Source organism: Gavialis gangeticus, unplaced genomic scaffold (assembly GCF_001723915.1).
Source record: "Gavialis gangeticus isolate Ggan-Ray unplaced genomic scaffold, GavGan_comp1, whole genome shotgun sequence".
Classification (NCBI taxonomy): Eukaryota; Metazoa; Chordata; order Crocodylia; family Gavialidae; genus Gavialis; species Gavialis gangeticus.
In genome coordinates, this window is record NW_017729032.1 from 1,745,041 (window position 1) to 1,756,769 (window position 11,729).

At 50.1% G+C, this 11,729-nt stretch overlaps 1 protein-coding gene and 2 long non-coding RNA genes across 3 annotated transcripts in view; 2 read left to right on the plus strand and 1 right to left on the minus strand.

Annotated features, from left to right (window-relative positions):
- The window catches only part of LOC109302626, a 12,840-nt gene extending 2,760 nt beyond the window's left edge, over positions 1-10,080 (plus strand). The window contains exon 3 of the long non-coding RNA XR_002098869.1: positions 9,914-10,080. This is a non-coding gene — a long non-coding RNA (uncharacterized LOC109302626). The remainder of the gene's footprint in view (positions 1-9,913) is intronic.
- Positions 1-11,729, minus strand: part of LOC109302623 (zinc finger protein 436-like) — a 30,215-nt gene that overhangs the window by 5,380 nt on the left and 13,106 nt on the right. The window contains 3 exon segments of the mRNA XM_019524251.1: positions 5,001-5,810; positions 8,702-8,815; positions 10,271-10,397. Of these exon segments, the coding sequence (XP_019379796.1) occupies positions 5,001-5,810; positions 8,702-8,815; positions 10,271-10,397 (1,051 nt within the window).
- Positions 4,722-5,064, plus strand: LOC109302625. The gene is made up of 2 exons (XR_002098868.1): positions 4,722-4,807; positions 4,976-5,064. It is a non-coding gene; the product is annotated as an uncharacterized LOC109302625 (long non-coding RNA).

Here is an 11,729-nt window from a genome sequence, read left to right on the forward strand (position 1 = left end):
TCTACCCTGGGGGTCTGTAAGAGGAGGTTAGATGAACACCTTGCTGGGGTCATTTGATCCCAGTACTCTTTCCTGCCATGGCAGGGGGTCGGACTCAATGATCTGCTCAGGTCCCTTCTGATCCTACAAACTATGAAATTATAACTATGAAATCATCGTTAACATGCAATTAATGCATTAATTGGTTCTTGCATTAATATTTTTAATGTGCTAATCATGCATGTGGTTCTGTATCCTGTGCCCAGGGTATGCTTTACCATCATCTCGGGGCTGCCTAGCCAGGCAGTAGTGGCAGTTCAGAGGACCACAGGGCAGCCCAGGTGTGGGCTCCAGGCTGCTGCAGCAAGCTGTATGTGTGGGAGGAGTGCACACAGGCACAGGCGCAGGCACAGGCACATGAGCAGCCACAGCATGCACATGGCCAGTAATGGAAACCAGCAGCATGTAGACCAGCACTCCGCTGTTAACTCTGTGAAGGGAAGGGGCTGGGGGAGAGGGAATGGGTGTGGGGAGGGTGCAGATCAAGGCCCCCATGGTGAGAGAGAGAGTGGGGCAGGGACTGGGTTGAATGAGGCCCCAGGGCTGGGGTGGGGAGTGGGTTGGAGCCATGGGAGGCTCGTCCAGGGGCTCCCTGCTCCTGGGTGTGCCCCCAGGGAAGGCATGGGGAGCACGTGCCCCCTGGTTTTGTGCGCAGGGCAGAGGTGGCTGCCTGCTGAGGGCTGGAGCTCTGTTTTCTGCTGCCTTTTTCCTGGGAGCCATGTGACACCATGTTGTGTATCCTGCCACCGGGCTGGCAGGGGATGTGTGGCACAACCAGTGTGTGGCTCCTGGGGCAAAGGCAGTGGGGCACAGAGCCCCTGTTTTCACCAAGCAGCCCACCTTGCCCCACACACAAATCCAGACGGGCACATACTCCCTATGCTTTCCCCAGTGGTATGCACAGCAGTGTCCCCCATCACCCCTCGATAAGCCTCCCGTGGCTCTGCCTCACTCCCCAGCCCAGGGCCCCATTCACCCCAGCCCCTGCCTGCTCTGCCTCACTCCTTTCCTGACCATGGAGGCCTCAATCTGCCCCTTCCCTCTCTCGCAGCCCTTCCCCTCCACGGACTTAACAGCTGGGTGTTGCTCTACATTCTGGTCAGTTGCATTCCTGTAGGGTTACCAAATTTCCAGTTAAAAAAAAAAAAGTGGACACCTGGTGGTAATATGATTGGGGGTAGGGGTGGGGCAATAATATGCCTGTTCCCTGCCTCACTACCATAGCTCATCCATCCCTACTGCTGCCCCTCACTTCCGACCCACAGTACCCCATACCCTGCCAGGGTGTGCAGGGACCCCCCTGGCCCTGGGCTCCAAACCTCTCACACACACCCACAACCCCCCACACCTTCACAAATCCCACCCCCCACCAACCATACAAAGTACCTGCACAGTTTTGCATACCTGAGTTTTCTGCATGTAATTTTGAGTTTTTCACTGTGCAGTTAAAATTGTGATTGTGACCAATATTTTAATTGAGTAACTAATCACAATCACATTTTAATTATTTAACAGCTCTATTAGATTAAATTAGACTAAGAGGTGCATACTGTCACTGCGTTTCACTGGTTTATGTCTTAGCTTAGGTAAAGTTTCCTGTTGTTCTCTGTCATATGCCTGAAGTTAAGAATTGTTGTGTTCCCCCAACCACAGGTGTACCATGCTCATGTTCAAATGGCATGCCTGGGAGCAAAAAACTCTGGAGCAATAAGCACCAGAGCTTATGTGCGCATTAATTCATGCACAGACACACATGCACACATTAGCTGCTCTCACCAGCAGCTCCACATGCCTGTGGGGAGCAAGAAGCTTCCCCTGGGCTGGGGAAAAAGCCCAGAACACTGATCCTGACCCAAAGCTGAGGAGAGGTGAGGGAGGGGCATTTTCATTAGTATTCATTTTTTAAAGGTTCTGGTCTTGGGCCAAATCAGCCAAACCAGTTCCCAAGTCTATTGACAGAGCACAACTCAGTCATTCAAGTCTGTGTGCGGCTACCCCAGCAAGTCTTCTCCCTCCCAGACTCTTCCCCCTGGAGCCTCAGATACTCCCAAGCCCATGGCAGGCATCCTGCATGCAAGCACTGAGTGGCCTGTGTGTGGGCCATGGGGCAGAAGCAGCTGGGATTAAAGGAGTTTAAAAAGGAAAGTTTCAGATCAGCAATCACCCACTGCACCCTCCCTGTGTGGCCTTGTCACATACTCCTCGGTCATTCATTTCATTTATATTCCACATTTCCTACAATGGATCAGAGCAGCTAATCGTCAGATAACAAAATAACCTAGAAAAAGAGAGCAGGAGAGCAAAACAAGTTCACAAGGAAGTGGAGAACCAGCATAAACAGAGACCCTGCCCCTGGGGAACACCCCAGCCTGGCTGTCTGTCCAAGCACCTACCCTATCAGGAACAACTTTTACAGCTCATGGCTGCCCCTTGCTATCCCAAGGAAGGAGATGGCATTAAACAAAAATACAGCTTTGTGAGTTTAAATGAAAAGCTGCAGCATTCTCCAAAATCTGAAACCAAAACAAAAGATCTAGTGTAATATATATTCATTTGGGTGCTGTGTTTTTTTGCGATTTAGTTTTTCACTGAAGCACTGTGTGTTGCTGGTGTTTGAATTTTTGGTTTTAAACCAAAGATCTCTCTTTTGGGGGGAAATGTGAAACTGGTATTACTACCAGGAGTTTTCTCTTTTCACATTTTTGTCAGAAGATTTTAAAAGGAAATTCACAAATGTAAAAGGCATTTGCAAGACACATTTGAGCTTGTGATTGAGACTGCAATGAATTGTGCACAACCAGACACCGCTCACGCTGGCCAAGGCAGGAGCAAGGAGTCCCAGAGACAATGTCCCAGAGCACAGAGGGGATCATGAAGGACAGAGCAGAAACCAGCAGTGATGTACCTCCAAGAAGAAGCAAGTCCCATCCACGAGGTGAAGGAAGGGAGGGTTTCCCCTAGCCACTGCACCCCTCCTGTTGCCCACCAACCTCATGGAGACCTGCAGCCCCCAGCACCCTCCTTCTCTCCATCCAGGGGAGCTGGCAAGAGACAGAAAGGCCCCAGCACCCCCATTCCAAACCAGGGCCACCAGTGAGGACAACATATGGGGCATTCATGGACAGGGGCAGCAACTCCAGGCAGCCCCACACCAGTCTCTCTGGCAAAAGCTTTGCTCCCCACTGCTGCCTCTGCTTATGGCCAGGGCTGGCTTAAAAGTTTTGTATCCTGTTCCCATTGCATGGGAACAGAGTTCTGCTGAAGCCTCTGGTGCAATGATTGTGCTTTGTGGGAAACTGTCTCTGACTTCTGCCCCCAGCACAAGGGGCTGGGGTCTATGGCTCATGCTCCGCCTGGACTGGGGACAGCCCTGGGCACTTATCTCAGTGGGCAGCTCTAGAGTACAGCCAAGCTACCTGACTGCCCATGCTTCCCTGACTTGTACAGACTGGAACAACTCAAGGGCTCTCAGGGAGGGCAAAGGTCTCTCTCCCTGTACTCCTCCCTCCCTGGAGGATAGCCAAACTCCCCCTGCCAGAGGCCAGTGCCCTGGGAGTTGAAGGTGTCCCTGGGACATCTGCACAGCAGTACACGTGCCCCCAGGATCATCATGGAGCCAAACAACTTTGGCACTAGGAGGAAGGCCTCAGTATTCCCAACAGGAGACTACAATGTGCTGCACTTCACCCACAGGATGTCTTCATACTTCCCCCACACTTACACAGGAGGGGCAGAGCCGGCCATAGGTTGCACCTCCTTCACCCCTGCTACACCACGGCACTCAGAAAAGGGACTCTGGCACCCCCTCCCCAGACTTTCCGTCAGAAGGACAAGGTCCTTGCTGCACAGCAGACAGGGAAATGAGGCCTCAAGTGGGGCCAACTCCTGCTCTTGAGGGTTAGCAACAAGCTCCACATGGAATGGGAAGGGGCTGGGAAGTTATAGAGAGATCTGCCCTGGAAAGGGCTGTAGGCCTTCGTCTATTCTTATTGCACAGCTCTGGAGAGGACACGGAAACCAACCACAGGGTACCATGTTCAGTTCTGGGGCTTTAGTAGCATGAGAGAGCATGCAATGAAAGGAGGGGAGTGGAGGGCAGGGGAGCAGCAGGCACCCCATGGTGCACAGTTCTGCAGAGGCTAAAAAGCAAAAAAGACCAAAAAAGGTTCAAGGGTGGCAATAGCAGCTCCTTGCAGACCCCACTGCGCATGGGAGGGCCTGGGGGAGGGATGATGGGGTGGTGAGGAAAGGTAAGGTCAAGGTGAAGGGCAGGAAATGTTTCCTCAGCCATATACGTCTTTCCTGCAATTCAAGAGCCTCATATAGCAGAACCCTGGGACCAGATGAGAGGACAAAGCTGGGAGGGCACCAAGGAAAGTCCCTGGGTGTCATCTGGAGTCAGTTGTCTTGGGGAGAGCGCCCCATCATGAAGGTACTGCTTTGTCCCATGGGAGAACTGACTGCTTTTAGAGAATGATGTGATATGCACAGGCTTCAAGGCTGATGCCAGGGGAGGAGATGAGGAGGAGATCTTTGCATCTGGGATGTCGTCTGCTTGAGGTGTTTGGATTGGTGCTTGGCCAGAAGGGAGGATTGGGTGGTCTTCCCACGTTCAGAGCACTGTTGTGGTTTCTCCTTTGTGTGGATGAACCGGTGCCGGGCCAGGCCTGAGGAGCAGGTGAAGCTCTTCTCACACACAGAGCAACGAAATGGCTTTTCTCCTGTGTGGATGCGTTGGTGTTGGGCCAGCTTGGAGAAGTGGGTGAAAGTCTTCCCACACTCAGAGCACCCGTGTGGCTTCACCCCTGCGTGAATGAATCGGTGCCGAGCCAGGCCTGAGGAGTCAGTGAAGCTCTTCCTACACACAGAGCACTGATATGGCCTCTCCCCTGTGTGAACAAACCGGTGCCGGGCCAGGACTGAGGAGTCGGTGAAGCCCTTCCCACACACAGAGCACTGATGTGGCTTCTCCCCTGTGTGGATGAACCGGTGCCGGGCCAGGTGTGAGGAGTACGTGAAGCCTTTCCCACACACAGAGCACCGATGTGGCTTTTCTCCTGTGTGGATGCGGTGGTGCTGGGCCAGGTTGGAGGAGTGGCTGAATCTCTTCCCACACACAGAGCACTGATATGGCTTCTCCCCGGTATGGATCAGATGGTGCCGGGCCAGGCTGGAGGATTGGGTGAAGCTCTTTCCACACTCCAAGCACCGATGTGATTTGTTCCCTGTGTGGACACGCTGGTGCTGGACCAGTTTGAAAGAGTAGGAGAAACTCTTTCCATTCTTGTCGCTTTTGTGGGGCTTCTCCCCAGCATGCTTTTTCTTGTGCAGAGCCAGGAGTGAGGGGCAGCTAAAGCTTTTCCTGCACTCGGGGCAGGGGTGGGCTCTCCCCTTGGGCTTGGCAGTTAGCTCCTGCTTCCCTCTGAGGCCCTTTCCACTGCTTCGTTTTGCATGCCGTCTCTCTCTCCAGTGGACCTTTGTCTTGTCCCTCTTCAGGTCTCTTTGCACCACAAATTCTTCCTGGCACCCTGGACTCTTTTTGGCTTCTTTCCCTTTGTCACTCTCATGCCCAACTGGAGATGGGATCTGGTTCACTGCTACATTCTGCTTCTGCTTTTGGGGCATCCCCTGAACCATGTGCCAGTGGTCCTTCACAAAGCTCAGGAAGTCCATCTTACCCAAAGTTCTTGGGGAAGCCCCAGGTGGCTTCAGGTTTGCTGGCCCTTCCTTAGGAGCCTGCTCCTCAGCTCTGCTCAGCAACTGGGCTCCTCCTAAGTGAGAGAGAAACTCCATATTAGTCCCTGCCATGCTGCCAAGGGGCAAACACTGCTATTCCTTCTGCTGGGATGGGCCTCTGAGCAGGCCTGGACTTTGGTACTTGCGTTTCCTCCAGAAAACAAGGTCTTTCTGCCAAAACCCCAAGTGCTGGGGGTGAGGCAGTGCCAGGTCCCTGTGCCAGTCTCATCTTCCCTACTCAGTGGAGATCTGAGCCAGACTCTCAAAGATTCTGGACCAGCTCTCAGTCCCATCACCTCAGGCGCTGCTGGGAGGAACATGTAGGACATGTGATTTTTCAGCAGTTCCTGAATGGCTTTATGTTGTAATGGACTGAGATTGAGACCAGAAGGATCTGCGACAGGGAAAAGTGAAGCTCTTGAAGGGCTGCTCTTTCCCACAGCACTGGTGAGTCCAAGTGGAGATGGTACTGAACCCTCCACCTGACTGGGCTGACATGCTCCAGAAGCCCCAGTGCTTTCGTGAGACTCACCTCCAGTGCTTGCCCTTGATCTCTTGCAATCCTGTGAGCAGCATCTGGATACAAGGGTGAACAGCCTCGGGGTGTATTTCTGGGACTGGTATGACAGGTTGCTGCTATAACCTCTAATGGAGCCACTTGTCAAGTCGTATTACAGGGAGGAAACTTGTAATAATGTTTTTGGAGTTACTATTAAAGTTTACTAGATACTAAATCAGATGAGGGGCCGCACCAATTGTGATGGCCAGAACCAAAAGGATTAATGAGCAACTTATAGCAAAAATGGAATCTGCTTTTTGAGAGTATCTGGTAAAGGCACATAATAAATATATTGGCTAAAATAAAGCTTATGAAATTATTTCCTGCAGACGCATCCTGTCTGTCAGGAATATAACCATAATATTATATTTAACTGTTTGTACCGATCATAAGACTGACATGAGTTTCAAAAAGCAGAATTAAAAAATAAAACTGCAGACTTAGCTGATTTAATACATTTTTGCTTAAAGGTCAGTAAGATTGACAAACCTAACCACAAGGTATAATTAACACATCTTAAAAAAATTCTAAGTCAGTTAGATTTGGGCAGGAAAAATGCTAACCTCAGACCCCAAAGTGATGTGGTGTGATTTGCTTATCGAGTAAACCCAAGCTTAGGCAGTAACCTATTATAATAATTTCTAACACCTTTTAACCCCATAGAGCAGGGGTTCTTAACCTGGGGTCCACAGACCCCCAAGGGGTCTGTGGATAGATTTCAGGGGGTCCGTGAACTTGGATGGGAAAAAAATTACATCTTTATTTTCACTAACCTCTAACTGAAATTTAGCATTTCCTTCAATTATGAATGTAGGCAACAAACCACAGTAGTATTAGCAATACCTGTGACTTTGTCACCAATAGAAATCACAGATATTTTCATATCACATTACAGCTGTTGCAGATATCTTGAAATATCGTTTACGCTCATCACTACTTTGAAATTACGGTAGTTATTAGATCCGCCACTAGATCGCATGTGATCGCAGTCTTCCTGTCTACAGACGCTCATTATTCTGAGAATGGGTCCATAGGCTTCTCCAGACTGCCAAAGGGGTCCACGGCAGAAAAAAGGTTAAGAACCCCTGCCATAGAGTAACAACTGTAGAGTAACATTGTGAGTGGCTCTAAAGCCAACAGTTTAGCATAAGACAAGATAGAAAGGAACATGCACATTAAGTGACCAGCAGGAAGGACGGAACAGAATGGTCATTGCTGTCCCACGCTCCAGAATTCCTTACTCCCAGTGTGAGGACCAAATTCTGACTGAGGGACCTTCCCTGGTATTCCCTCCAGCAGCATGGATTGGGGATGCCTGACTTCACTGGATCAACTCCACGCTTACCTGACACTGAGGGACTATCAATAAGCTGCTAACCAAGTGGGAACTTTTTGTCAATTTCTCTGTCTGTTTTTATTATCACTGCCAATTTTTAACTTTTATTGTTATGTTGTTTATTAGTTTAACCTTTTTATTAACTGTTATATGTGTAAACTATATTTGTTGCTGCTTAAACATATTTTTGTTGTTATTTTGCTGTTATAAGTAAAATTTATTTTTACTGTTATAAATTAAATTTGTCTTTGCTTCACTGCCAACTCTACCTCCTTGATCCCGAACCAAATAGCCAGTGGCTGATAGTTGCAGCACTCAGTCAGCCTGCAACTACACTGATACACTAACAGTGCCCAGCTGGCCTGTGACAACCAATCTTTGGGGGTCTCTGGCAAAAAGTATCCTATTGGTAAAAAACTGGTGAATGCCACAGACTGATGTATCAGGTTGAGCACTACAGCCAGTGGGTAAGGTAATCTCTAGGGGTTGGGGAACTGGGGTCACTACCTAATATGCCCTGATTTCCCTCTTTTCATACCCATGTTAGGGATGTTAGGGAGAACTAGTTCTTAATCAGACTAGTTCTGAGCAAGTTCTAAAATTGAGCATTATGGTGCTGCTCCCCCAACAACTGATGCCTGCAACACTGAAGCATTTTGTGGAGAAGCTGAAAATTGATATAAAGCGCCCTGGAGACAGCTGTTAAACAAAAGGGGAGAGGAATGAGTTAGAGAGCAAAGTAGTGCAGAGTGTGACAGAGCTCATTTGCGTGCAGGAGCTGGGGGTGGGGGCAGAGCTGTACTCAAATTGGTCAGTTCATCTTTCAGTGCCTCCCAACCCACAATAAGGAAGGAAAACCCTATCCCCAAGCACCCAGGGGGCTAGTAGGATGAGTTTGTTTTGACTATTAGGGGTCAAACTTTAGTGGGAGAAAAGGGAAATATGAACCCCCTCCCCAATGCTGATTGATACTGGAACCTTGGTCAACATTTTGTGGAGTGGAGTTGGGTGGAGGGGAAGCCACAACTCACCTGGTGGCGGGTCCTTTGACCTTGAGATGTCTCCATAGTCCTTATCACAGACCCAGAGCTTCACCTGTCCTTGCTGGATGCGGCAGATTAAGTCAGGAGTGGGACCTCGATATCCTGTTTGGGCAGCAATTAAAGCATTTTTGTGACTCAATGCATAATAACCAACTGAGATTTGGGCAATGGATCCAATGAACTCGAGGGTAATATTAAGGACTTCAAGGACACAGGAGGATGGACATTGCTGTTAGTGTTAGAAAAAAGGATTAACACATGGTCTCTAGCAGGCCTTTCATGCCTGAAAGGTATATTTTGGGAAGTGACTGCAAAGAGAATGATCCAAACAACATTTGCATGTGAACATGTGAAAATGAACACATGACGGGGCCATCTCTGGGACAGTCACGGCAGCCAGCCCACCAGTCTAGGGCACTCTACCCACCTAACTCACTTGCTATGCCTTGGTTGTAATTAAAGAGACGCTGTTCCTAGGCAGGTGGTGAGTAAAATGTTAGTGTAGCCAGAAATCAAGAGGATTGCCAACATAAGCAATAACAAGTAGGTTTTTACACTGGGCAAAAATCACCTGACATTTCCTATATAATTACACAAAAGTCTAAAAAGCTCAAGATGGTCTGTGCTGAGCTAAAAAAAGCATCTGAGCCTTTTTTAAGGTAATCCTTTGGGGGAAATGGAGGAAAAAGAAAGCACCAAAAACGCCAAAGGACCTAGTAAAAGGTAAGTGCCCCAAGCCTGCACACAACACAGAACAAGCCCCTGTAGGAGGAGCTTCTGGAATCGACAACTGGTTTTAACTGGGCCCTGCACCAAGCCCACTCCACTTTATCACAGTGATGGGCATGAGAGATGGAGGGGGATTTTAGGAAGAGAAGAAAACTTTTGAGAATGGCAGGGTGAGCTTGAGAGCACAGGTTTCAAAGTAAATACAGCAAAGCCAGAGTCTGTGGTCAGCGGAGATGAAGATGGTAGGAAGGAACGTGGACAGGAACGTCTAGTGACTCTGGGTTACAACTATCCGGGTCCCATCACATGTATGTAGGTCACTAGAAAAGGAGCTGAGGAAATGCAAGTTCCAGGTGTTGCAGCAGCAGAGACCGGTAAGACTGCCATTAACTTCTGTGGGGTTATATTCAGAGGAGGAGAAAAGGAATTTAGACAGCACTGAGCTGAGCACACTCAGATTGATAACGCTAGTGGACAGGACACACTAGGTAAGAGAGGGAGGAACTCAGAATAACTACCTGAGGAACGGCTGTCAGTGAATTTTTAGCCACAATGAATCACAGATGATACGATCATGGTGAGAAGGCAAAGGGAAATCATGTTATCAAAGGGGAAGACTTCAGTGAAGGCGGCTGCATCAAATGAAGAAGGAACTTATACAAGTATGAAATGTGAAAGAGGTGTGATCATGGACACAGCAAAGAGGAAGAAGGGGATTTACGTCACGGGCCAAAAGTTAATGAGCATAAGACCGTTAAAACCAGGGAGAACACAACAACACTTCAGAGCTCACATGGCTCCAGGGAGAGGCAAGAACCAGAACTTTACCCAGGGAAACGAGAGCTTGGTAGTTCCTCAGCATCTGGTCTAGGTAAAGCCCCTTGTCCTCCTCTTCCAGCAGCTCCCACTCCTGCTCCGTGAAATACACAGCCACATCCTTAAAGACCTCTGAGATCTGCAGGCACAAGCGTTACAGCATCAGTGTCTCCTGCCCCAGCTGCCCCCAGCCCTGTCTGCACTCACTCTGCACTACAGCGCTTTGCAAGCTTAGCCAGGACAGGCAGGAGTACAACATTCCCACTATTCACCTGACACATGATATGCAGGGATCCTGGTGTTTGTTTAAAAATTGCAAATTTTCTCATTAAAAAAAAATTCGCTACCAACCCATAGCCCCCTCACCCCTGCTGGTACCCCACACTCCCCCACACAGCCCCTTGGCCCTGTTGGTGCCCCTCACTCCCCATGCACAGCCCTGCTACCACTTCTGGTACCCTCAGTCCCCACCCACAGCTCTCTGCCCAGCCCAGCCCTGCCAGAGGAAGCCCCCAGCTGCCAGGGCTACGGGGCCAGGGACCAGGTCCACAGCACCCTGTCTGCTCAGCTGCTGCTCGTGGGAGGTGCAGGCTACTGTGGCACAGCACACTGCAGGGTGGGTGAGGGCTACCAGCTGCAGGCTCAGGCTCCCCATCTTGCTGCCCACCTCCTGAGGCCTCCATGGCCCAGGGAGCAGGACCTGGCGTGGCAGGACAGAGCAGGGTGGGATAGCTTGATAGTGGTGCCACAAGCCAAGTGCCATCATGGTGAGGTGCCCTTGCCCACAGCAGGGATTGTGGCACAGACTTGTGCTTCACGCTGCTGCTGCGTGGGCAGGGGGTGAATCACCATGGCGGTGCTTGGATCACAGCAGCAGCATTGAGCTTCCCAGCCTGGCCCCACTGAGTTCTTGCCAGGCAGGAACCAACATTAATGACCTCCATCCCCTCCTGCCAAGGGAGGGCCATTTCAGTGTAGCTGTGGGGGATGAACATGTCCTGGATATCAAGCAGCCCCACAACCTCAAACAGCCTCTCTCAAGCGACAGGCTGCCAAACTCCCATTCCCACCAAGGCACCAGGCCTTGCAACGGAGCCTGATGCAAACACTGCCCCCTCCTCAATACACATCACATCGTCACTGAGCTAGAGAACATGCAGCTGAGGGTCAATCACCTTGACCTCTACCATTCTTATAGGGCATCCTGCTGCTGTCTACACTGGCAGATGGTGTAATCCCTTCAAGACAGACTGAATCAACCCCGCTCCAACATCTGGTCCAGGAAGAGACAAAAGCTTGTGGCAGGACACTTTCACCCCCCTGCACTGCCCAGTGCTGACCTCAGAGCAGCTGTCCTTAGACCAAACACTTCAAAACAAACCTGAACGTGGAGCTGTGCAACCAGAAATCATCTGCAGGCTGGGCTGTGTTAAGCACGGTCCACACAGGGACTGTGGAGTCTTCTCCAATT